We start from the raw sequence: 27655 nt of genomic DNA on the forward strand, positions 1-27655 counted from the left end.
AAAAATTCAACAACAATGCCTTAATAAATGCCCGGTACCCTATGCCAGTGGTTCTCAAATGGGGGTACGCATACCCCTGGGGGTACTTGAAGGTATGCCAAGGGGTATGTCAGATTTTTAAAAAATATTCTAAAAATAGCAACAATTCAAAAATCCTTTCTAAATATATTTATTGAATAATACTTCAACAAAATATGAATGGAAGTTCATAAACTGTGAAAAGAAATGTAACAATGCGATATTCAGTGTTGACAGCTATATTTTGTGTGGACTTGTTCCATAAATATTGATGTTAAAGATTTCTTTTTTTGTGAAGAAATGTTTAGAATTAAGTTCATGAATCCAGATGGATCTCTATTACAATCCCCAAAGAGGGCACTTTAAGTTGATGATTACTTCTATGTGTGGAAATCTTTATTTATAATGGAATCACTTGTTTATTTTTCAACACGTTTTTAGTTATTTTTATATCTTTTTTTCCAAATAGTTCAAGAAAGACCACTACAAATGAGCAATATTTTGCACTGTTATACATTTTAATAAATCAGAAACTGATGACATAGTGCTGTATTTTACTTCTTTATCTCTTTTTTTTTCAATCAAAAATGCTTTGCTCTGATTAGGGGGTACTTGAATTAAAAAAAATGTTCACAGGGGGTACATCACTGAAAAAATGTTGAGAACCACTGCCCTATGCAGTGGAGTAAAAAAAGAATACTATACTTTGACACAAACATAATCCTTGCGGACATGTTTCTGAAGAACATGAATATATTTTTACAGCGTTAATGGGCCAGCAAAGTGGGACTTGTTCAAAAACGATCAATAAGGTTGGCTGCCGTGCATAAATCGGTTGTTTGCATCTCTCCCACACAGGGCACCAGCGACTTCTGCGTGTCTCCTGACAAGTTTATCGTCAACCAAACCAAAGATTTCCTCACTGCAGGTAATTTCTATAATAATACATTATGCATATTGTCATTGCACATGGACTAAACTGTCTCCTTCTCTGCAGACATTGCACATTACTATCTGTTCTGCAGTTCCAATCTGCCCAATCCTTTCCAACAGGTACAGACATCCATTTTTTTTTCTTTTACACCCCCACACTTTGCAGCCACCACACTGATATAATTAATCTAGTGAAGATCTGGGGGTTTCGGGGGGGGGGGGGATACTCTCATTGTATAATCTCTGTCTTGGGGGCAAGCTCACAAGATGTTATGATTTATTCATTGACTGTTATTATAGCTTGCATGATGACAGCTACTGTACACATAGAGGAAAACAACAACACACTTAGAGGCTAATTGCCATGTACTTGAAATGCAGATTTTTTTTAAAGGAGGGCATGGAAAATAAACACATTTGGCGAGCAATAATTCATTTTTAAAGTATTAGATTATTATTATTATTACTATTTGTGAACGACTCGCGTTGTCGTCGCTCGGGTTCCATGGACCACTCAGGAAGGACATGATCGTTTGAGCAGGTTTGACTTCTTTATTTTCCAATAAAGCTTGGCTGCAGTTCGGATCTGCTTTTCAGCCGCCGTCGTCGTCGTCCTCGTCTGCTGTTTGTTTCCGCTCTTCATCTGCTGCTGCAGGCTCTCTAACTCCTTCTGCCCCGATCTCTCCTCCTTCTCCCCTTTTATGCAGCGTAAGGAGAAATGTTAATTGTTTCCCGGTGTGCAAACCACGCACCTGATCTCGCTCGTAGCGTCGCTCCCGGCACGCCCCGCCTCTCCGCTCAGCCGCATTCTCCGCCTCCTTGCCACCATCTTGGGCAGGGCTCCAGCGTGTCCTGCCCAGCTGCTCGTTCGCTGGCTGTGCCTCCGCACACTGTTATTATAAAATTGTTAACTTGGAACATGGAAGAGAGTACACGGGTTGGTCGACTGGCGCAGAACCAACAACCTGGTCCTGAACTTCGGCAAGACCAAGGAGATCATCGTCAACTTCTGAAGGCACCAGTCCAGCCACACTCCACTCTTCATCAGCGGTCATCAGCGGCCCAGCAGTGGAGATTGTAAGCAGCACCACGTTCCTAACATGACCTGGTCCGTACACACCAAAGGTTTTGTAAAAAGAGCTCAGCAGCGCATGCACTTTTTGAGTCGAGGGTTAAAAGAGCACAGCTCCCTCCCCCCGTTCTCACCAAATTCTACAGAGGCACTATAGAGAGCCTGCTGACCACTTGCATCTCTGTCCGGACTGGAGCCTGCAGTGCCTCAGACTGGAAGTCTCTGCAGCAAGTGGTTAGGACAGCGGAATAGATCATCAGGAAATCGCAAAAAGCAGCTGCCTGACCAGGGTTCAGAAAATCTGCACAGACTCCTCCAACCCCTCACCAAGGACTGTTTTCACTGCTGGACTCTCGAAAGAGGTTCCGCGGCCTCCGTAGCAGAACCTCCAGGTTCTGCAACAGCTTCTTCCCTCCGGCCATAAGACTCTTAAACACATCATAATAATCCCCTCAATTCACCCCCAAAAACAGATTAACTGGCTGGAATATAAAGACAATATAACATACATCCATAAACCTGGATGCATATGCAAAAGTGCAATATATTTATATGTACAGTGATATATTTATTTATTTATACCTTATTGCTCTTTTATCCTGCAATACAATAATCTAATGCAACTAAATTGTGTTCTTATCTGTACTGTAAAGTTAAAATTTCAATGACAATAGAGGAAGTCTAAGTCTAAATCTTTCATCAGTAAGTATTGAGACACAAAAAAGGGGTATCCATCCATCCATCCATCCAGCTTAAGCAGAGAAGCCCAGACTTCCCTCTCCCCAGCCACTTGGTCCAGCTTCTGCCGGGGGATCCCGGGCCATGTCCTGGGTCTTCCACGTGGCCTACGGAGGCGTTCGGGTTGCATCCTGACCAGATGCCCGAACCACCTCATCTGGCTCCTCTCCATGTGGAGGAGCAGCGGCTTTACTTTGAGTTCCTCCCGGATGGCAGAGCTTCTCACCCTATCTCTAAGGCAGAGACCCGCCACCCGGCAGAAGAATCTCACTTCGGCCGTTTGTACCCGTGATCTTGTCCTTTTGGTCGTAACCCAAAGCTCATGACCATAGGTGAGGATGGGAACGTAGATTGACCGGTAAATTGAGAGCTTTGCCTTCCGGCTCAGCTCCTTCTTCACCACAACGGATCGATACAGTGTCCGCATTACTGAAGACGCCACTCCAATCCGCCTGTCGATCTCACAATCCACTCTTCCCTCACTCGTGAACAAGACTACAAGGTTCTTGAACTCCTAAACTTAGGGCAACATCTCCTCCCCGACCTGGGGATGGCACTCCCCCCTTCTTCCGGGTGAGAACCGTGGACTCGGACTTGGAGGTGCTGATTACCATCCCAGTCACTTCACACTCGGCTGCGAACCGATCCAGTGAGAGATGAAGATCCTGGGCCAGATGAAGCCATGGGAACCACATCATCTGCAAAAATCAGAGACCTAATCCTGCAGCCACCAAACCGGATCTCCCTCAACGCCCTGACTGCACCTACAAATTTTGTCCATAAAAGTTACGAACAGAATCGGTGACAAAGGGCAGCCTTGGCGGAGTCCAACCTTCCATGGAAACGGGTCCGATTTATGCGGACCAAGCTCTGGCACTGATCGTACAGGGAGCGGACCGCCACAATCAGACAGTCCGATACCTCATACTCTCTGAGCACTCCCCACAGGACTGCCCGAGGGACACGGTCGAATGCCTTCTCCCAGTCCACAAAGCACATGTAGACTGGTCGGGCAAAAAACTAATGCACCATCAAGGACCCTACCGAGAGTATAGAGCTGGTCCACAGTTCCACGACCAAGATGAAAGCCACGCTGTTCCTCCTGAATCCAAGGTTCGACTATCCAGCTTAGCCTCCTCTCCAGTATAGACCTTAGAGAAGGGGTAGTGAAGAAATTCAGCATCTTCCTACCTATTTTTTCACACACTAAGTGTAAACGTGATGTGCTTCGATTTAACTTTGGTTGAGCATTTTGGAACTCAGGTTGTACGGTATAACGGTATTAGTATAGTATTGCGATACGAATGAATCTTATTCGGTACTATATCGCCTCTGAAAAGTACCGGTCCGCCACCCCCCTGTGTCCCCGTCGTCGTTTACGAGCAGAGGAGCATGTTCGGCAGCGCACAATCACAGAGTACTTACAAGCAGACATAGTGTATAGACAGAAAAGGGAGAACATTTTGGCTTAAAAACTAACGATAAAGGAGAAGTTATAACACTGAAACGCCCTCAGGAAGAGGTGCTTTAAGACATGGCTAGCTAGCTAGCTAGCGGCTAACCCCCAGCCCCAGTCTGCAGTGTTTTAGTTACTTCTAAATCACTAATTCTCCTCTCCATGACGACAAATAAAGTAAGTTTCTTACAAGTATCATCCCAGCAGGACGAGTAATAGCTAAACATGCTTCACTACACACCGTAGCTCACCGGTGTCACAATGTAAACAAACGCCATTGGTGAAACTATACCTAACATCCACTGTAATGATACCAAGTACAGTAGCGTATCCATCCAATATTACTATGATTATGTTGATTTTTTTTCGTTTTTTTTTTTTTAATTTACATTATGTTTATAAACTCAGAAGTATGTCCATGGACACATGAGGACTTTGAATAAGACCAATGTATGATACTGTAATGACTTGGTATCGAATTGATACCCACATTTTTGGTTCCATCTGAAACTAATGTAAAACATCCAAACAACAGAAGAATAAGTGATTATTACAATTTAACAGAAGTGTAGATAGAACATGTTAAAAGAGAAAGTGAGCCGATATTAACAGTAAATGAACAAGTAGAAGTATAATTCATTTTCTACCGCTTGTCCTTAAAAATTTTGACAAATTAATAGAATGGAAAATGACACAATATGTTACTGCATATGTCAGGAGATAAAATTAGGAGCCTTTGTTTGCTTACTTACTACTAAAAGACAAGTTGTCTTTATGTTCACTATTTTTTTAAGGACTTAACTGCAATAAGAAACATATTTTAAATGTACCATTATCTTTTTTTTCCAAATAAATGTTGTGTATTACAAGTGGAGGTGACGGAAAACGGACACCAGGTGGCAGTAGTGTACAGAGATTTATTATATATAGTAAATATATCTCTATATAATAATAATAATAATAATAATAATTAAAGCTGCAAGCAGCGTTGGACGGGCCCGCCTTTGGCTGCTGCCCCCGCGACCCAAGCCCTGGTCTAAGTCAGACCTACATAGAAGTTTTTGTTTAATGTGTGTATGACATTCCTAAAAGAAGTTACAAGCAGTTTTGTCTGGGTTTTTTCCTAGGGGGCATTAGAGCGCAATTTTGATTTTTGGGGTTTGGTTTTTTTATTGGATAGCAATTTTTGCCATTACTGATGTGTGTGTAAAATTGGGTGAGTTTTGAAGCATGTTAAGGGGGTCAAATTACAGATTGGCGTTTCTGGATGTTGTTGATAAATGGCTTTCGCTTTGCATAGTAGAGCTTTAACTTGCACTTTGAAGCATTTTAAGGGGGTGAAATTACAGCTCAAAGAGGCAAAAATGTCATTTTTTTAGGAAAATTTGCGCAGGGGTTTTTTGAAGGCGCGTAAAATCCAAACCGGAGAACTTATCAAAACTCTTTCAATAACTTTAATCAGAAGGGTTCAAAGTCTCTCCTGTGCGAGTTTGAAGCCGAAACGACAAACGGGCTCATAGCAGATAACGTTTGAAAAAAGGTGACGGGTGTTTACAAAACTTTTATTTTGAAGGGGTAATTTTTAACTTCCTGTTGATTTTTGCTGAAAAATGTCAATTATTAAAACGTAGGTCTAAGTGAGACCTACATAGAGGTTTTTGTTTCATATCTGTCCGACATTCCTACTGGAAGTTACAAGCAGTTTTGTCTGTTTTCTCCTCCTAGGAGCAGTTTTTTCTGTGTTTTATTCAAAAAATGCGCTAGAGCGCATTTTTTAATTTTCGGGTTTGGTTTTTTCATTAGATCGCAATTTTTGCCAGTACTGATGTGTGTGCCAAGTTTGGTGAGTTTTGAAGCATTTTAAGGGGGTCAAATTACAGCTCAAAGAGGCAAAAATAGCATTTTTTGCGAAAATTTTGCTTTGAATGAGTTTTTGCAAAATTTCTGTTGATTTTAGGTATAGATGTTTCTAATTGGAAATGTAGGTCTAAGTCAGACCTACATAGAGGTTTTTGTTTCATGTCTCTACCACATTCCTAACGGAAGTTACAACCAGTCTGTTTTTTGTCTCTTCCTAGGGGGCGCTAGCGCGCAATTTTCAATTTTGGGGTTTGGTTGCTTAATAGGTTGGGATGGTCTACCGTACCGATGTGTGTGCCAAATTTGGTGAGTTTTGAAGCATGGTAAGGGGGTCAAATTAGGGGGCGAAGGTGCGGTAAAATAAAGAATAATAATAATAATAAAACACAGCAGTTTCAATAGGGTCCTTGCCCATGGCAAAGGACTCCTGTGGAGTCCTTTGCCATAGGCAGGGCGGACCCTAATAAAACGTTACAGATTAAATAGGGTCCTTGCCATGGCAAAGGACTCCACAGGAGTCCTTTGCCATAGGCAGGGCGGACCCTGATAATAAAACACAGCAGTTTCAATAGGGTCAAAGGACTCCTGTGGAGTCCTTTGCCATGGGCAGGGCGGACCCTAATAATAAAACACAGCAGTTTCAATAGGGTCAAAGGACTCCTGTGGAGTCCTTTGCCATAGGCAGGGCGGACCCTAATAAAACGTTACAGATTAAATAGGGTCCTTGCCATGGCAAAGGACTCCACAGGAGTCCTTTGCCATAGGCAGGGCGGACCCTGATAATAAAACACAGCAGTTTCAATAGGGTCAAAGGACTCCTGTGGAGTCCTTTGCCATGGGCAGGGCGGACCCTAATAATAAAACACAGCAGTTTCAATAGGGTCAAAGGACTCCTGTGGAGTCCTTTGCCATAGGCAGGGCGGACCCTGATAATAAAACACAGCAGTTTCAATAGGGTCAAAGGACTCCTGTGCCATGGGCAGGGCGGACCCTAATAATAATAATAAACAATACTAATAAACTATAGAATGGTGTGTGTCAAAAACCCAAGAGTATGTATGGTGTAAGACTATGTGAAGTATTTAATTGGAGTGTGTGTTACCAACGTGTTGGAGACGCGGTGCTGTCAGACAAGGGCGAGGCAAGCAGGGAAGTCCAAGGCAGAAGCGGGGTCAAAAGCAAGAGAGCGAGTCCAGAGTCCAATAACGAGGTCTGGGATCCAGGAAGGCAAAATGGGGGAAGCAGCGGTGTGGTGACACGACACTGTGGAAAGAGCAGGAGAAACAGGGATCAGGGAAAACACAAGGGCACAAGGAAATAGGCAACAAGTGGAGGTGATGGCAAATGGACACCAGGTGGCAGTAGTGTACAGAGATTTATTATATATATAGTAAATGTATCTGTATATAATACTACTAATAATAATAATAATAAACAATCCTAATAAACTATAGAATGGTGTGTGTCAAAAACCCAAGAGTATGTATGGTGTAAGACTATGTGAAGTATTTAATTGGAGTGTGTGTTACCAACGTGTTGGAGACGCGGTGCTGTCAGACAAGGGCGAGGCAAGCAGGGAAGTCCAAGGCGGAAGCGGGGTCAAAAGCAAGAGAGCGAGTCCAGAGTCCAATAACGAGGTCAGGGATCCAGGAAGGCAAAATGGGGGAAGCAGCGGTGTGGTGACACGACACTGTGGAAAGAGCAGGAGAAACAGGGATCAGGGAAAACTCAAGGGCACAAGGAAATAGGCAACGAGCAAGGAGGAAGTCAGAGACACGCAGCTTACGAGGAGTAGTTTCCGCGAGGATCCCTGGGTCCACTGGTCTCTTAAGCAGCTGCACGTCATCAGTCTCAGGTGTGTCAGGCGTGGACTGCTTGATGAGCGCGGGGGCGTGTCTGGTTGGACCCGTAGCGGAGGGAGACGCAAACTGCGCATGTGCCACAACAATAAAGCCAGTAATCCCCTTTTTTTAGAAAAGCACCGAAATATATCAAACTCATTTTGTAATCAGTATCGGGACAACAGCAGTTGGAACTAAACTAAATTCGCTCCATTCTGTCCACTAAAGACGCTGAGATCATTATCCATGCGTTTGTTACGTCTGGTCTCGATTACTGTAACGTATTATTTTCGGGTCTCCCCATGTCTAGCATTAAAAGATTACAGTTGGTACAAAATGCGGCTGCTAGACTTTTGACAAGAACAAGAAAGTTTGATCACATTACGCCTGTACTGGCTCACCTGCACTGGCTTCCTGTGCACTTAAGATGTGACTTTAAGGTTTTACTACTTACGTATAAAATACTACACGGTCTAGCTCCATCCTATCTTGCCGATTGTATTGTACCATATATCCCGGCAAGAAATCTGCGTTCAAAGGACTCCGGCTTATTAGTGATTCCCAAAGCCCAAAAAAAGTCTGCGGGCTGTAGAGCTTTTTCATTTCGGGCTCCAGTACTCTGGAATGCCCTCCCGGTAACAGTTCGAGATGCCACCTCAGTAGAAGCATTTAAGTCTCACCTTAAAACTCATTTGTATACTCTAGCCTTTAAATAGACTCCCTTTTTAGACCAGTTGATCTGCCGTTTCTTTTCTTTTTCTTCTATGTCCCACTCTCCTTTGTGGAGGGAGTCCGGTCCGATCCGGTGGCCATGTACTGCTCGCCTGTGTATCGGCTGGGGACATCTCTGCGCTGCTGGTCCGCCTCCGCTTGGGATGGTTTCCTGCTGGCTCCGCTGTGAACGGGACTCTCGCTGCTGTGTTGGATCCGCTTTGGACTGGACTCTCGCGACTGTGTTGGATCCATTATGGATTGAACTTTCACAGTATCATGTTAGACCCGCTCGACATCCATTGCTTTCCTCCTCTCCAAGGTTCTCATAGTCATCATTGTCACCGACGTCCCACTGGGTGTGAGTTTTCCTTGCCCTTATGTGGGCCTACCGAGGATGTCGTAGTGGTTTGTGCAGCCCTTTGAGACACTAGTGATTTAGGGCTATATAAGTAAACATTGATTGATTGATTGATGATTACCGTCCTTTATCATCAGCACTGTGTTTGCATTTAACCCGTTCATATTCATAAAAAAAAAATCCATTCAGGGTTTTATTGTGAAGGCGGTAAAGATAATCTCTGATCCAACGGCACCGCTCGATAAAAGGAATCTATTGTTTTGCCGTGGGCATAATCCGTCTGGAAGTTACCGTCACTTTAAGCGCATTATTTAGTCTGGCTTAATTGTTTTCTGATGTCATCCTTTTTAATATGATCTTCTTTTGTTTTTTTTTCTTTTCAGTCTTTGACAATCTGCCAGCGCTCCGTGACCACCATGCAGATCCAGATCCAGGGACTGCTGCAGTTCTCAGTGCCGGTCTTCCCCACCGCCGAGGTAGAGCGAGTCGCTTTTAACGAATTGTGCGGAGAAGCCGTCGATAAGACTGAACAACAGGCGTCGGTTTAAGACTTGTTGCCCAATACTGTACATTATCTCCCTGACCTTTCCCCCCCCCGCCCCCGCAGAGGGACCTTTTAGGCATCCAACGCCTGTTGAACACCAGCGAGTTTAATCTCCACCAGTTGACAGCCTTGCTGGATTGTCGCGGGCTGCACAAGGTGAGTTTTGAAGGGCTTTGGGTAGATTTTAACTGCAACTCTCCGAGGGTTTTCCGGCCGAATTAACTGCTCCTCGTTAAACGGCTTGCAGTAATAGTGCACACCGTTTGTGTACACGCAGCAAATCCTCCCAAATTACCAGTGTGATTGTCTCGCTTTTCTAGTCACTCTCATCGCGTTCTAAATCTTCTCCCAATTGTTGCCGTCCAAAGTTGTTTTTGCCTGATAAGTCCGTGAAGTAAAATAATCGCCTTGTGGTTTATGGCCCTTAGATGCACCTAATCTGGCCAAATTTATGGCACGGTGTTCAGAAATAAAGCCCATTTGGGAATGAATGGAGGTTATCTGTTTATGTAAGAGTTTGAGTTTGTGCTGAATTTTTTATCAATGTAAAATACAAACCCCGTTTCCATACGAGTTGGGAAAATATCACTGCACATCATAACGGCAAATACACTTTCCAGCTTAAAGATCTTAAAAACAATTATTTGGAAATGTCTGGTGAGCCAGATTGAAAAATTTAACGGGCCGCACGTGGCTTTAATTTGCCCAGGTCTGGCCTAAAGGTTGCAAACAGCCCCTTTTAATTATCCAAATTGATTGCCATAATAATATTTTTTGTACGTTTTGCGTGTATTTGCAGGACTACCTGGACGCGCTAATGGGTGTGTGCTACGACGGCGTAGAAGGTCTCCTCTACCTGGCTTTGTTCTCTCTCCTGGCCGCGTCCGCACTCTCCGCCATGCTGTGTGCTATTTTCCGAGTATGGACACTAATGGGCGGCAGGTCGGGCGCGGGGCGACCCCCTTATCTCATTACTACCGCTACCCACAATGCACCGCCGCGCAAGTGCTCGTGCATGCACTTCCCTTACCCCCACCCCCCCCGCGCTCACTCCGCCCCGTCTGTGATTCCCAATGCAGGGACAAAGAGTATGACGACATCGATGAAGAGGACCCCTTCAACCCTCAAGCCCGACGCATGTCCTACAACCCGAGAAGGTCCAACGTTCACAGTTTCTGCAGCTACGCCAGCGATGTCGACAGCCAGGCCAGCCTCCACCCTCCTCCTCCTCCTCCTCAGTCCGCAGCCAACGTGTTGCCTCCACCGGAATACATGTAAGGCTATCACCGGCTGTCCATTTTTTTACACGATTCATTCCTTTGTACAGACATCCATCCATCCATCTTCTTCCGCTTATCCGAGGTCGGGTCGCGGGGGCAGCAGCCTAAGCAGGGAAGCCCAGACTTCCCTCTCCCCAACCACTTCGTCTAGCTCTTCCCGGGGTATCCCGATGCGTTCCCAGGCCAGTTAGGAGACAAAGTCTTCCCAACGTGTCCTGGGACTTCCCAGTGGCCTCCTACCGGTTGGACGGACCCTAAACACCTCCCTAGGGAGGCGTTCGGGTGGCATCCTGACCAGATGCCCGAACCACCTCATCTGGCTCCTCTCGATGTGGAGGAGCAGCGGCTTTACTTTGAGTTCCTCCCGGATGACAGAGCTTCTCACCCTATCTCTAAGGGAGAGCCCCGCCACACGGCGGAAGAAACTCCTTTTGGCCGCTTATACCCGTGATCTTATCCTTTCGGTCATGACCCAAAGCTCATGACCATAGGTGAGGATAGGAACGTAGATCGACCGGTAAAATGAGAGCTTTGCCTTCCGGCTCAGCTACTTTTTCACCACAACGGATCGGTACAACGTCCGCATTACTGAAGACGCCGCCTGTCGATCTCACGATCCACTCTTCCCTCACTCGTGAACAAAACTCCTAGGTACTTGAACTCCTCCACTTGGGGCAAGGTCTCCTCCCCAACCCGGAGATGGCATTCCACCCTTTTCCGGGCGAGAACCATGGACTCGGACTTGGAGGTGCTGATACTCATTCCGGTCACTACACACTCAGCTGCGAATCGATCCAGCGAGAGCTGAAGATCCCGGCCAGATGAAGCCATCAGGACCACATCATCTGCCAAAAGCAGAGACCTAATCCCGCGGCCACCAAACTGGAACCCCTCAACGCCTTGACTGCGACCAGAAATTCTGTCCATGAAAGTTATGAACAGAATCGGTGACAAAGGACAGCCTTGGCGGAGTCCAACCTTCACTGGACAGACCTCCAATAATCTCAGCCTTTCCGGTAAGGTCTATTCAGGTGTACTGGAGAGGAGGCCAAGCCGGATAGTCGAACCTCGGATCCAGGAGGAAACAGTGTGGTTGTGGTCCTGGTCGTGGAACTGTGGACCAGCTCTACACTCTCGGCAGGGTCCTTGAGGGTTCATGGGAGTTTGCCCAACCAGTCTACATGTGCTTTGTGGACTTGGAGAAGGCATTGGACCGTGTACTCCGGGAAGTCCTGTGGGGAGTGCTCAGAGAGTATGGGGTATCGGACTGTCTTATTGTGGCGGTCCGCTCCCTGTATGATCAGTGTTAGAGCTTGGTCCGCATCACTGGCAGTAAGTCGGACACATTTCCAGTGATGATTGGACTCCGCCAAGGCTGTCCTTTGTCACCGATATTTTTCATAACTTTTATGGGTGTTGAGGGGATCCGGTTTGGTGGCCGCGGGTTTAGGTCTCTGCTTTTTGCAGAGGATGTAGTCCTGATGGCTTCATCCGGCCAAGATCTTCAGCTCTCACTTGATCGGTTCGTAGCCGAGTGTGAAGCGACTTGGACGAGAATCAGCACCTCCAAGTCCGAGTCCATGGTTCTCGCCCGGAAAAGGGTGGAGTGCTTTTTCCGGGTTGGGTAGGAGATCTTGTCCCAAGTGGAGGAGTTCAAGTACCTCGGAGTCTTGTTCACGAGTGAGGGACGAGTGGATCGTGAGGTCGACAGGCGGATCGGTGCGGCGTCTTCAGTAATGCGGACGTTGTACAGATCCGTTGGGGTGAAGAAGGTGCTGAGCCGGAAGGCAAAGCTCTCAATTTACCGGTCGATCTACGTTCCTATCCTCACCTATGGTCATGAACCTTAGGTTATGACCAAAAGGACAAGATCACGGGTACAAGCGGCCGAAATGAGCTTTCTCCGTCGGGTGAGGGGTCTCTCCCTTAGAGATAGGGTGAGAAGCTCTGCCATCCGGGAGGACCTCAAAGTAAAGCAGCTGTTCCTCTACATTGGGAGGAGCCAGATGAGGTGGTTCGGGCATCTGGTCAGGATGCCACCCGAACTCCTCCCTAAGGAGGTGTCTCGGGCACGTCCGACCGGTAGGAGGCCACGGGAAAGACCCAGGACACGTTGGTATGATTATGTCTCCCGGTAGGCCTGGGATCGTCTTGGGGTTCCCCCGGGAGGAGCTGGACAAAGTGGTTGGGGAGAGGGAAGTCTGGGCTTCCCTGCTTAGGCTGCTGCCCCCGCGACCCGGCCTCGGATAAGCGAAAGAAGATGGATGGATGGACTTCCAATTATCGATTTTTGATCATTTTTCATATATAAGGCGCACCGGATTATAAGGCGTATTAAAGGAGTCCTGTTATTAATTATTTTTTCTAAATGAAAAACACTTCCTTGTGGTGTACATTAGTGTTTTTCAACCTTTTTTTGAGCCAAGGCACATTTTTTACGTTGGAAAAAAATCCAGAGATACACCACCAGCAGAAGTCATTAAAAAGCGAAACTCAGTTGACAGTAAAAAGTCGTCGCAATTGTTGGATATGACTGTAAACCACAGGTGTCAAACTCAAGGCCTGGGGGCCAAATCTGGCCCGTCATGTAATTTTATGTGGCCCGCGAAAGCCTGAAAAATGGGTTTAAAAAAAAAAAAAAAATTGAAAAAAAAAAATATATATATATATATATATTTTTTTTTTTTTACTAAATGCATCCGTTCTTTCAGTTTTGACAGAAACATGCATATTTTAAACTTTAATATTGTCCGATCATGCCAATTATATTATTAGTGAAGTGAAGTGTGAATTATATTTATATAGCGCTTTTTCTCTAGTGACTCAAAGCGCTTTACATAGTGAAACCCAATATCTAAGTTACATTCAAACCAGTGTGGGTGGCACTGGGAGCAGGTGGGTTAAGTGTCTTGCCCAAGGACACAACGGCAGTGACTAGGATGGCTGAAGCGGGAATCGAACCTGCAACCTTCAAGTTGCTGGCACGGCCACTCTACCAACCGAGCTAAACCGTCCCAATCAACGTTGACTCATATTGCTCCCAATCAAAAATGTCTCAAAGGGCTGCACAAGCCACGACGACATCGGAAAAACTAAACCCAATGGGAACAAGGCGAAATGGTTTACTTACTTTAATACCTACAGGCCCTTGGGTAAAAACTGTTCAACTCTTTGTCCTGGTGTTGGGTGACTATGAGGGGAAACACACCCATATTTTGTCTTAATATGTTAGACCAATGTGCTTATTTTAACCCTTGTGTAAAATTTTTATATTGTTGTTACTCAGCCAGCGTTTGACGGTCTGATGGACCCGCTGCACCCCGCGGACCCCCAATGCCCCACAATCAAACACATTATAAACTGTATTGCAAAACTATTTTTCCGAGATAAAAACAAATAGTTAAATATCTGCTTGTCACCTTTATTTATGATTTCAAAGCAAGTTATACATTAAAAAAACAAACTAATAATCAAATGCATATGCATTTCGATTAATCACGATTAATCACAGGTTATTACCCGCAGCCAGAATGTAAATTTGTTTTAAAAAATGAGTATGACCCCCCTGCTTTCAACCATAACCAAGCATGCATCTCTATAGCTCTTGTCTCAAAGTAGGTGTACTGTCAACACCTGTCACATCACGTCGGGACTTATTTTAACTTTTTTGCTGTTTTCCTGTGTGTAGTGTTTTAGTTTTTGTTTTGCGCTCCTATTTTGGTGGCTTTTTTGTCTTTTTTTTTGGTGTTTTCCTATAGCAGTTTCATGTCTTCCTTTTTGAGCGATATTTCCCGCATCTACTTTGTTTTAGCAATCAAAAATATTTCAGTTGTTGTTATCCGTCTTTGTGGGGACATTGTTGATTGTCATGTTCTGACCTACATTGTGGACGCCGTCTTTGCTCCACCGTAAGTCTTTGCTGTCGTCCAGCATTCTGTTTTTTGTTTACTTTGTGGCCAGTTCAGTTTTAGTTTCGTTCTGCATAGCCTTCCCTAAGCTTCAATGCCTTTTCTTAGGGGCACTCACCTTTTGTTTATTTCTGGTTTACGCATTATACACCTTTTTACCTGCATGTTTTGCAGATAAAATGTTTTGGTATCCTGGAGCATTCAAAGTTCCTTTAACTGGAACTAAAAGGTCATGCCCAACTCCTGAAAATCAACCGCACACCATAGTCCTTCCTCCCCCAAATTTCACACTCGGCACAATGCATTCCGAAATGTACCGTTCTCCTGGCAACCTCCAAACCCAGACTCGTCCATCAAGTTGCCAGATGGAAAAGGGTGATTCATCACTCCAGAAAAGGCGTCCCCACCGCTCTAGAGTCCATTGGTGACGTGCTTTATACTACTGCATCCCACGCTTTGCATTGGACTTGGTAATTTATGGCTTAGGTGCAGCTGATCGGCCATGGAAACCCATTCCATTAAGCTCCCTGCGTACTATACGTGGGCTAATTGGAAGGTCACATGAAGTTTGGAGCTATGTAGCAACTGACTGTGCAGAAAGTCGACAACCTCTTACACCACTGCATCCCACGCTTTGCATTGGACTTGGTCATTTATGGCTTAGATGCAGCTGCAAGGCCATGGAAACCCATTCCATGAATCTCTCTGCGTACTGTACCTGGGCTAATTGGAAGGTCACATGAAGTTTGGAGCTATGTAGCAACTGACTGTGCAGAAAGTCGGCGACCTCTTACACCACTGCATCCCACGCTTTGCATTGGACTTGGTAATTTATGGCTTAGATTCAGCTGCCCGGCCATGGAAACCCATTCCATGAATCTCCCTGCGTACTGTACCTGGGCTAATTGGAAGGTCACATGAAGTTTGGAGCTATGTAGCAACTGACTATGCAGAAAGTCGGCGACCTCTTACACCACTGCATCCCACGCTTTGCATTGGACTTGGTCATTTATGGCTTAGATGCAGCTGCACGGCCATGGAAACCCATTCCATGAATCTCTCTGCGTACTGTACCTGGGCTAATTGGAAGGTCACATGAAGTTTGGAGCTATGTAGCAACTGACTGTGCAGAAAGTCGGCGACCTCTTACACCACTGCATCCCACGCTTTGCATTGGACTTGGTCATTTATGCCTTGGATGCAGCTGCACGGCCATGGAAACCAATTCCATGAATCTCTCTGCGTACTGTAGGTGGGCTAATTGGAAGGTCACATGAAGTTTGGAGCTATGTAGCAACTGACTGTGCAGAAAGTCGACAACCTCTTACACCACTGCATCCCACGCTTTGCATTGGATTTGGTAATTTATGGCTTAGATGCAGCTGCGCGGCCATGGAAACCCATTCCATTAAGCTCCCTGCGTACTGTACGTGGGCTAATTGGAAGGTCACATGAAGTTTGGAGCTATGTAGCAACTGACTGTGCGGAAAGTCGACAACCTCTTACACCACTGCATCCCACGCTTTGCATTGGACTTGGTCATTTATGGCTTAGGTTCAGCTGCACGGCCATGGAAACCCATTCCATTAAGCTCCCTGGGTACTGTACGTGGGCTGATTGGAAGTTTCTCATGACGTTTAGAGTTCTGTAGCAACTGACTGTGCAGAAAGTCGGCGACCTCTTTGCACTATGCGCTTCAGCATCCGCTGACCCCTCTCTGTCAGTTTACTTCATGGCTGAGTTGCTGTTGTTCCCAAACTCTTCCATTTTCTCGTAATAAAGCAGACAGTTGACTTTGGAATATTCAGGAGCGAGGACATTTCACGACTGGATTTGTTGCACAGGTGGCATCCATGCTGGAAATCACTGAAAGCGGCCCATTCTTTCACAAATGTTTGTAGAAACAGTCTCCATGCTTAAGTGGTTGATTTTATACACCTGTGTCCGGGCAAAGTGATTAGGACACCTGATTCTGATCATGTGGATGGGTGGCAAACACTTTTTGGCAATATAATGTAAGACAAAGCAAAAGTTGGGTTGAAAAATTGAAGTAAAATAAATCAAATGAGGGGTTTGTACTTTTTTGAACCAGCCGTTGGGGTTAAAATTGGGTCATTTTTTAACCCAACATTTTTTTTTTTGTGCTTACAACACGATGTGTTTGGTATATCTTTGTTCGATCTCACGACTTTCCTCTCCCTCCTTTTTATGTCTCAGGAATCAGTCCATGCTGTTTGGAGGGAGCCCTCGCTACGAGAACGTTCCGTTGATCGGGAGAGGATCCCCGCCGCCCTCGGTGCGTTGGCCCTTCACGGCCCTGGTGTCTCAAGTGTGACCACGACAACACACCTGACCTTTGCTTATATAACAAAACAAAAAAAAAACACCCCCATGTTGCACACAACCCTCACACAGGGAGGAGCAGCTCGGGGTTAAGTATCCGTGCAAGCAGTGCAACACTGCCCTCTGCAGGGCATTTGTTAAATTACAGCCCTAACTTTCACCAGTGGTTCAAATTGCCTTTTTTTTTTTTTGCACCAACTCAATTAATTATTAGACAGCTGCAAGTTTGCATTGTTTCTTTCCAGTATCACATATTCATCTGGTCATCAAGAAGCCTGTCATGCATCCCCCACGGCTAAATAATAGACAACTCTAGTAAATCCTCACTTTTTTTTTTTTTTCCTCCTTAAAGTGCCCTCTCTCTATAATGAAGCTTCTGTCGGAGTGTGTGGGCAAAGACTGCATTACTACATTGACAGAATTTAAATGACTGGGGGAGAGGAGGAAAGTGTATAGAAGAGACAATGTGGACCGCTGTTTAAAAAAAAAAATGGATATTGTCTCTGTTAGATACATTGGGACATAAGAGGCGGCTAAAGCGCCTCATTCACATCCAGGAATAATAGGCCTTATCTGTGTGGAATAACAATGTGCTGGGAAATATATTTGCATAATTGTATCCTACCGGAGGAACCTTGTATTATTACAAAATTATAGGAACAGCTCTATTTGTTGGAAGCCAATGCAAACTTAAAACATCATAGTTTACTTTCTGGTTTATTTTAATTGTATGTTATTAATTTGCAATATTTAAAATCCATACTAAAAATCCATATTAAATAACAATAATTTAATGATATATATACAATAATGCTAAAAAAAAAAAAATAAGTAAATCATTTAAATAATATATATTAAACAAGTGCTGCGATGAGGTGGCGACTTGTCCAGGGTGGACCCCACCTTCCGCCCAATTGTAGCTGAGATAGGCGCCAGCGACCCCAAAAGGGAATAAGCGGTAGAAATTGGATGGATGGAATATATATTAAACAAGTGAATGACATGAACTCTAAATGTAATATTTATGAAAAAAAAATACATAAAATACGACACTTATAAAATATGGTCAGTCAAATTGCAAACTACAACCACAAACATGCACATGTGTATTAATAACTCTATTTTACTTTAGATGTACGTTATTCCTTTTCAATATTTAAAATACGAAATAAAAGAATACAATGAATAGTGACATTTGAATGATATAAGTAATTTTAAAAACAATAATAAAATACACGTAATTAAATTATATTGAAAACATGTATAAAAGTGCGATATGTACTGTAAATGTTTAATTCATTAAAATATCGTATTTCCTTGAATTGCCGCCGGGGCGTTAATTGATTTAAAAGCTCTTCTCACTCCTGCCCTTACCAAAGGCATGCGGTAAAAGTAAGCATGCGTTAATTATTTTAAAACCTCTTTTCACTCCGGCACTTACCAAAGGCATGCAGTAAAAATTTGAGTTTGATCTAAGTTTGGACCTTAAATCCTGCTAAATAGCTCTTAATCTTCTTCCCTTAATGCGATTTCAAATTTACGGTATTGAAATGAGCCTCCTCCATTTTGAAAATGATGACAGGAGAAGTGTCACTCGTGACTTCACGAGGAAAATGCGGTATATATATATATATATATATATATATATATATATATATACATATATATACACATATATAATAAGGCTAAGAAAAAAAATTGTAATTCCATTAAATAATATATATTAAACAAGTGAATGACATGTACTGTGAACATAACATTTATTTTAAAAAAAAACAAAAAACATTTAATACGACAGTTATAAAATTATAAAATATGGTCAGTCAAATTGCAAACTACAACCACAACAATTCACGTGTGAATTAATAACTCTATTTTACTTTAGATGTAGGTTATTCCTTTTCAATATTTAAAATCTGAAATAAAAAACACATAATAAATAGTGACATTTGAATGATAAAAATAATTTTAAATACAATAATTATAAAAGATACGTAATTAAATTATATTGAAAACAAGTATAAAAGTGCGATATAAATGGCATGTACTGTACTTGTTTAAATTTTAAAACATTTGATTGGTGTGATGCAACAATTAAAAAATAAAATATGTTCAGACAAAAACAAACAAATCAGTCTAATTATAAACAACTGGGCATATTTTTGATTAATGTATTTATAAGTATAAAGGTATTTGTTTTGTATTTGTATTATAATTAAATTATATTGAAAAAATGCAACGTGAATTCAATTTATATAGCGCTTTTCTCTCGTGACTCAAAGCACTTTACATAGTGAAACCCAATATCTAAGTTACATTTAAACCAGTGTGGGTGGGCACTGGGAGCAGGTGGGTAAAGTGTCTTTCCCAAGGACACAACGGCAGTGACTAGGATGGCGGAAGCGGGAATCGAACCTGGAACCCTCAAGTTGCTGGCACGGCCACTCGACCAACCGAGCTATGAAAAATGCTATAAAAATAGCATGTGCTGTAAATGGTATGATACAAAAATTATAAAATATGTTCGGACCAAAACAAACAAATCATAGTTTAAAATTAAACAACTAGGCTTTTTTTAAATTATATTATTTATAAGTATACAATTTTTTGTAGTCCTATTTCTTTGGCTTTAATTGTCTCGGTGTTCCTAATGTTGTGGCCAGTGGGTACATTCACATGTAAGAAATAAAAAATAATTAAATAATAATGCTTTAAAAAATGAATTTAATTCCATTACATAGTATATATTGAACAAGTGATATATGAATGACATGTACTGTAAATAGAATATTTATTAAAATAAAAAAACATTTGGATTTAATTGTCTTGGCCAGTGGGGACATTTACCTGTAAGAAAGAAATGATAATAATAAATAATTAGGCAAAAAAATGTAATTCCATTACATAATATATATTGAACAAATGATATATGAATGACATGTACTGTAAATAGAATATGTATTTTTTTTAAAAATTGTATAAGACAAATATAAAATAGATTCAAACCACCACTGCAAACTACAACTACAACAATAGACGCATGTAATAATTACACTAACATTTTTTAACTTTAAATGGTTTTTATTCATTTTTAATATTTAAAATCCAAAATAAAAATACAAATTAAATACTACCATTTCAATTATATAAATACGTTCAAATACAATAATGCAAAAAAATATGTATATATAATTGGATTTCATTAAATAATGCATCCATCCATTTTTCTACCGCTTGTCCCTTTCGGGATCGCGGGGGGTCGTTGGAGCCTATCTCAGCTGGAAGGCAGATTACACCCTGGACAAGTCGCCACCTCATCGCAGGGCCTCATTAAATAATATATATTGAAAAATGTATAAAAGATGAAAAGTTGTGTAAGTGTTTAATTCATTAAGAACATTCTGATTAGTATGATACAACAATTATAAAATATATTCAGACAAAAACAAACAAATCATTGTTTAAATTCAAAATTGTATTTATTTATATACAGTTATTGCTTTGGATTTAATTGTGATGTTGCGGCCCTTGGGGAGTCAGGTCATTAATGAATAATTAATGTAATAATGTATCAATCAATCAATGTTTATTTATACAGCCCTAAATCACAAGTGTCTCAAAGGGCTGCACAAGCCACAACCACATCCTCGGCTCAGATCCCACATCAGGGCAAGGAAAAACTCAATATAGTTATAATGAATAATATAATTATATCTAGTAATCAATGGGAAATTAGATTTTCCTATTCAAACGGGGATAGCAGGTCCATTCTATGTGTCATACTTGATCATTTCGCGGTATTGCCATATTTTTGCTGAAAGGATTTAGTAGAGAACATCCACGATAAAGTTTGCAACTTTTGGTCGCTAATAAAAAAAGCTTTGCCTGTACCGGAAGTAGCAGACGATGTGCGCGTGACGTCACCGGTGTGAGGGCTCCTCACATTGTTCATAATGAGAGCCACCATCAGTAAGAACAATTCGGACCGAGAAAGTGACGATTTCCCCATTAATTTGAGCGAGGATGAAAGATTTGTGGATGAGGAAAGTTAGAGTGAGGCACTAAAAAAAAAAAAAGTGGCGGCAGTGGGTGTGTTTCAGATGTAATTAGACACATTTACTAGGGTAATTCTGGAAAATCCCTTATCTGCTTATTGTGTTAGTAGTATTTTAGTGAGATTATAAAGTCATACCTGAAAGTCGGATGGCTGCGGTGTCTCTCAGAGAAGCCAATGAGGAGCCAAGATCACAGCTGCCTTTTTGACAGCTACACGAGCAGGTCCCATAATCCACTGAAGTCTCCGGTAAGAGCCGACTTAATATCACAATTTTCCCATCCAAAAACTTGCTGGTTGACGTAGAGAAACATGTTGGCTTGACCGCTCTGTGTTAAAGCTTCACAACAAAGAAACACCGGCTGTGTCTCGGTTGCGAAAGGCATCTGCAATCCACCAACAGCATTCTTCTTTATAGTCTCCATTATTAATTGAACAAATTGTGAAAAGATTCAGCAACACAGACGTCCAGAATACTGTGTAATTATGCGATGAAAAGAGACGACTTTTAGCTGTGAGTAGTGCTGGGCTTATATGTCCGCAACAACCAATAACGTCATTTCACGACGTTTTCAACAAGAAACTCCGCGGGAAATTTAAAATTGCAATTTCGTTAACTAAAAAGGCCGTATTGGCATGTGTTGCGATGTTAATATTTCATCATTGATATATAAACTATCAGACTAGTAGTGGGTTTCAGTAGGCCTTTAAGATGCCCGGTGGGATACATTATGCTGGCCATTGTTCTGCATTGTTCCTCTGTACTGTATATATCTTTTCTTTTGCCCGTCTGTCCTGTTGTTGTTTTGCACTTTTCCAATATTAATCCTGAATACGACCACAAAGCATGGAACTAACCCTTTTGTTTTACTCTTTGCATGTTGCATTCTTTCAACTCGAGACTTTTAAAACTCGTACGTTTTTAGCCGTCGCTGTTTTTGTTTTGTTTTTTGCCATTTTGTTGCCATTCTTCCTTTTGCATGACGCCATGCAAAGTGCATGAAAATCACCCCTCCAAGCCTAAACGAGCGCATGCTATGCCTCAGCCGTGTGACCGTCGACCTGCAGATTCAATGTGAGTACGACTGTGGCCTTTTTCTTCAAATTGGCTCCTTCCTGCTGTAGCGGCTTGAACCCTCCCAATTTGCTGAATTTTTTTTTTTTTTTTTTGTAATATATCATGAAATGTTTTTTTAAAATGTATTTTTTGTTTGTGCACACAGTACTCGGCCGGTATGAGGACCACCTATCTGTCTATGACCGAAGCGCAGAGCAGACACTTTGGGACCGACTTCCAGGTGTAGTCGCAACGACTCAAAGACAGTAGGAAGAACGTTTTTATGCTTTTAATCCTATTTACTGAGCCTGCACCTGGCGTGCCACAGGAGGCAATTACCTCAGTAACACACACACACACACACACACACACGCACACACACACACATGCAGTCATGTGTAAGATGTATGTATGTGTGAATAAGAGAAACCTTTTAACTGTTTGTTTGTTTTTTTGTTTGTTTTTTTAAGCTTTTTTCCCCTATAATCAGGTAGACTGCATGGTTCAATTTTAGAGTGATAATCAGTCCTACATACAGCCCTGGTCGAAAGTTTACGTACACTTGTAAAGAACATAATGTCATGGCTGTCTTGAGTTTCCAATCATTTCTACAACTTGTTTTTTTGTGATAGCTTGATTGGAGCCCATAGTGGTCGGTCACAAAAAAACATTCATAAAGTTTGGCTCCTTTTATGAATTTATTATGGGTCCACTGAAAATGTGACCAAATCTGCTGGGTCTAAAGCAGGGGTAGGGAGCCTATGGCTCTAGAGCCAGATGTGGCTCTTTTGATGACTGCATCTGGCTCTCAGATAAATCTTAGCTGACATTGCTTAGCACGATAAGTAATGAATAATTCCGCTGGTAATCACGATGTTAAAAATAACGTTCAAAATATAAGACATTCTCATGCATTTCAATCCATCCATCCGTTTTCTACCACACCTGTTCAATAAAGAACAATTTTATTCAAAAGAATTAGAGACTTATTACACTCTAAAAATGTTGGTCTTACTTAAAAATTGCACGCATCTAGTTGAATTTAGTGTGAAAAAATATGATATGGCTCTCAAAGAAATACATTTTAAAATATTTGGCTTTCATGGCTCCCTCAGCAAAAAAGGTTCCCGACCCCTGGTCTAAAGTATACATACAGCTGTCATGATCCACTACTTGGATCATGGCATGTTCTGGTTTTGTTCTGTTTTGTTATCATCCTGTTTAGTATTTGACGTCCTTAGTTCCTGGTGGCATTTCCTGTTTGGTTCCGTTCCCATGGTAACACATTTGTGTCACCTGCCGTTTGTCTTTCCCACGCACCTGCCTTTGATTATTTTCCTCCCTATTTAAGCCTGCCTTTGTTTGCTTTTCGGCCTCGCAGTGTCAAAGTTTGCTTTCCACGCAACAGGTGACGTCGCTATCCCGCATTGTGGTAAATACCCTTTGTACTCGATTAGCTTCCATGCTATTTTGTTTGTTTGTTCCCCTAGCTCACATGCTAGCGTCTTTGGTTTCTTCTAGCTCATGCTAGTTCTGTTGGTTTCGTTTGTTAGTGCCTTCGTGCAAGAGTTTTTGTTCCTAGTCTGTTTTTGGAGTGATAAATAAATATTTTCTTACCTTTACGCCGTGTCCCTTCCGCATTGCATCCACGAGAGAGCGCAACCACACCACGATGCCAGCTAAGCGTCACAACAGCAATGTTAATATTTGCTTACGTGTCCTTTGGCAGGTTTTACTGCTATAAGGCGCTTTTGGTAGCCATCCACAAGCTTCTGGTTGAATTTTTGACCACTCCTCTTGACAAAATTGGTGCAGTACAGCTTAATGTGTTGGTTATCTGACATGGACTTGTTTCTTCAGCATTGTCCACACGTTTAAGTCAGGACATTCTAAAACCTTCATTCTAGCCCAGACGTGGGCAAATTAAGGCCTGGGAGCCACAGCTTTTCAATCTGGCCCACCGGACATTCCCAACTTTTTTTTTTAGATCTTTAAGATGGGTTTAAGCTGCCATTATGATGTGCAGTGATGTTTTTGTAAGTCTTGAACTACCGTATTTTTCGGACTATAAGTCGCAGTTTTTTCATAGTTTGGCCGGGGGTGCGACTTATACTCAGGAGCGACTTATGTGCGAAACTATTAACACGTTACCGTAAAATATCAAATAATATTATTTAGCTCATTCACGTAAGGGACTAGACTTATAAGATTTCATGGGATTTAGCGATTAGGAGTGACAGATTGTTTGCTAAACGTATAATTTACTTTTCTCCTCCAAACATATTGCTGGGTATTGTGGCCAAACAGCTAAATTTGTGTTTCATCTGACCACAGGACTTTCCTCCAGAAGGTTTTATATTTGTCCATGTGAGGACAATGAAAAAGGAGGATTACATCCATATTCTTCAGGACAACCTAAAATCCTCAGCCCGGAGGTTGGGTCTTGGTCTCAGTTGGGTGTTCCAACAGAACAATGACCCCAAACACACGTCAAAAGTGGTAAAGGAATGGCTAAATCAGGCTAGAATGAAGGTTTTAGAATGGCCTTCCCAAAATCTTGACTTAAATGTGTGGACAATGCTGAAGAAACAAGTCCATGTGAGGAAAACAACACATTTAACTGAACTGCACCAATTTTGTCAAGAAGTGAAGTGAAAAATTCAACCAGGAGCTTGTGGATGGCTACCAAAAGCGCCTTATTGCAGTGAAACTTGCCAAGAGACATGTAAGCAAATATTAACATTGCTGTATGTATACTTTTGACCCAGCAGATTTGCTCACATTTTCAGTAGACCCATAATAAATTCATAAAAGAACCAAACTGCATGAATGTTTTTTTTTTTTTTGTGACCAATAAGTTTGTGCTCCAATCACTCTATCACACCAAAAATAAGACTTGTAGAAATGATTGGAAACTCAAGACAGCCATGACATTATGTACTTTACAAGTGTATGTAAACTTTTGACCACAACTGTATAATTAATAATTATTAATATTGTAAAAAAGTTTTTTTTTTTAGATTATTTTTGTCAATCACTACGGATAACCAATATGATGACAACCACAAACAGCACGTGTAGTTGGAACTCATTAGATTGTGCAAATTTTGCAGCAGGTTGTTGCATAAAGTGTAATAAAAATAGCATAACATCACATAGGTAAACAACAAAGAAAGAAATGCTGTAAACCAGTGGTCCCCAACCTTTTTGTAGCTGCGGGGGTTTAATGTTTTTTTATCTTTTTTTTTTTCATAAATAAATACAATCATGTTTGCCTACGGACTGTATCCCTGCAGACTGTATTGATCTATATTCCTATATATTGTATATATTGTGTTTTTAAGTTGATTTAATTTTTTTTTTCTTTTTTTTTTTTCTTGTGCGGCCCGGTAGTTGCAGACCGCTGCTGTAAACCACCAAAGATTACACAGTTGATGTTTTAGTGTGGTTATGTTTTTTAACATTCAATCATGCATCCTTATGTGTGATACCTTTTCTTCACTCCTTTAATTGTATTGGTACATTTTGCATGTGCAGTATTTTGCTGGACTGAATAAGCACTGCAGAATGATGATTGTATTCTTTTTTTGTGTGTGTGTCATAATTGTATTTCATCTCATTCTGAAAACATAAATAAATGTAATGTATGTCTGCTCTTGAATGGGATTGTGCTGGAAATCGGAATTTCCCCTCGGGGATTAATAAAGTATTTCTGATTCTGATTCTGGTTAAACCGGGTGGCAAAATCACACTGAAATATGCAAGAACAAAAACAAGTATTCCAGTTTCCTGTCCTATTGAGACCGTGTTGAATGCCTTTTTGTTGAATTATCTATTAAAGCGAACTATTGTTTGGCTGACTTTTGTATGTGTGGTTTAGTTCAAGGTCAAAGCGTGTTTATAAAGCACATTTAAAAACAACAGCTCAAGCTGCCCCAAAAGTGCAAAGTTCATATAAAAATGACAATTATCAAACAATACATTAATTCAAAAAACATAAATAAGAGCACCTGGCAGGTTTAAAAGGAAGAAACAGAATAGCTGATTAAAGCAAATACATTTAAAGTCGTATAGTCAAAAGTTTACATACTCTTGTAAAGAACATATCTTGAGTTTCCAATCATTTTGACAACTCTTATTTTGTTGTGATAGAGTGATTGGAGCACATACTTGGTGGTCACGAAAAAACATTCGTGAAGTTTGGTTCTTTTATGAATTTATTATGGGTCTACTGAAAATGCGAGCAAATCTACTGGGTCAAAAGTATACATACAGCAATGTTGATATTTGCTTACATGTCCTTTGGCAAGTTTCACTGCAATAAGGCGCTTTTGGTAGCCATCCACAAGCTTCTGGTTGAATTTTTGACCACTACTTTTGGCAAAATTGGTGCAGTTCAGCTAAATGTGTTGGTTTTCTGACATGGACTTGTTTCTTCAGCATTGTCCACATGTTTAAGTCAGGATATTGGGAAGGCCATTCCAAAAACTTGATTCTAGCCTAATTTAGCCATTCCTTTACAACTTTTGACGTGAGGGTCATTGTCCTGTTGGAACACCCACTTTGTTCTGACAATTTTAGGTTGTCCTGAAGAATTTGGAAGTAATCCTCCTTTTTCATCGTCCCATTTACTCTCTGTAAAGCACCAGTTCCATTGGCAGCAAAACAGGTCCAGAGCATAAAACTACCACCACTATGCTTGACGGTAGGTGTGGTGTTCCTGGGATTAAAGGCCTCACCTTTTCTCCTACAAACATATTGCTGGGTATTGTGGCCAAACAGCTCCATTTTTGTTTCATCTGACATCACATAGACCAGGGGTGTCAAACTCAAATTCAGAGTGGGCCAAAATTCTAAACTGAACAAAGCCGCGGGCCAAAGTTGAACAACTTAACATTTTAATAGGGACCCAAACAAGTGTTGCATTGAATATTGAACAAGCAAAGCTTATATAACTTTATAATGACTGGCAAAATAGAGTTTTGTTGGTAGCGGGGAGTGTATATTGTAGCGTCCCGGAAGAATTAGTACTTCAAGGGGTTCTGGGGATTTGTTCTGTTGTGTTTATGTTGTGATACGGTGCGGATGTTTGTCATTCTTGTTTGGTGTGGGTTCACAGTGTGGTGTAACAGTGTTAAAGTTGTTTATACGGCCACCCTCAGTGTGACCTATATGGCTGTTGACCAAGTATGCGTTGCATTCACTTGTGTGTGTGTGTAGAAGCCGCATATATTACATGACTGGGCCGGCACGCTGATTGTATGGAGGAAAAGCGGACGTGACGACAGGTTGTAGAGGATGCTAAAAGCAGTACCTTTTAGGCACGCCCCCAATATTGTTGTCCGGGTGGAAATTCGGGAGAGTGGTTGACCCGGGAGATTTTCGGGTGGCGGGCACTGAAATTCGGGATTTTCCTGGAAAAATTACCGTTGAATACGGTGATACAGCGGCACCGCCACTGTATAATACCAGCAGGCCA

At 41.9% G+C, this 27655-nt stretch overlaps 1 protein-coding gene across 1 annotated transcript in view; it reads left to right on the top strand.

Annotated features, from left to right (window-relative positions):
- LOC133541499 (protein tweety homolog 2-like) overlaps positions 1-24756 on the top strand; it is a 145746-nt gene extending 120990 nt beyond the window's left edge. The window contains exons 7-14 of the mRNA XM_061884946.1: positions 877-946; positions 1016-1071; positions 9374-9466; positions 9598-9690; positions 10334-10476; positions 10614-10808; positions 16940-17018; positions 22343-24756. Of these exons, the coding sequence (XP_061740930.1) occupies positions 877-946; positions 1016-1071; positions 9374-9466; positions 9598-9690; positions 10334-10476; positions 10614-10808; positions 16940-17018; positions 22343-22423 (810 nt within the window). The 3' untranslated portion in view covers positions 22424-24756. The remainder of the gene's footprint in view (positions 1-876; positions 947-1015; positions 1072-9373; positions 9467-9597; positions 9691-10333; positions 10477-10613; positions 10809-16939; positions 17019-22342) is intronic.
- Positions 24757-27655: the final 2899 nt, after the last annotated feature.

Source organism: Nerophis ophidion, linkage group LG23, assembly GCF_033978795.1.
Source record: "Nerophis ophidion isolate RoL-2023_Sa linkage group LG23, RoL_Noph_v1.0, whole genome shotgun sequence".
Classification (NCBI taxonomy): Eukaryota; Metazoa; Chordata; class Actinopteri; order Syngnathiformes; family Syngnathidae; genus Nerophis; species Nerophis ophidion.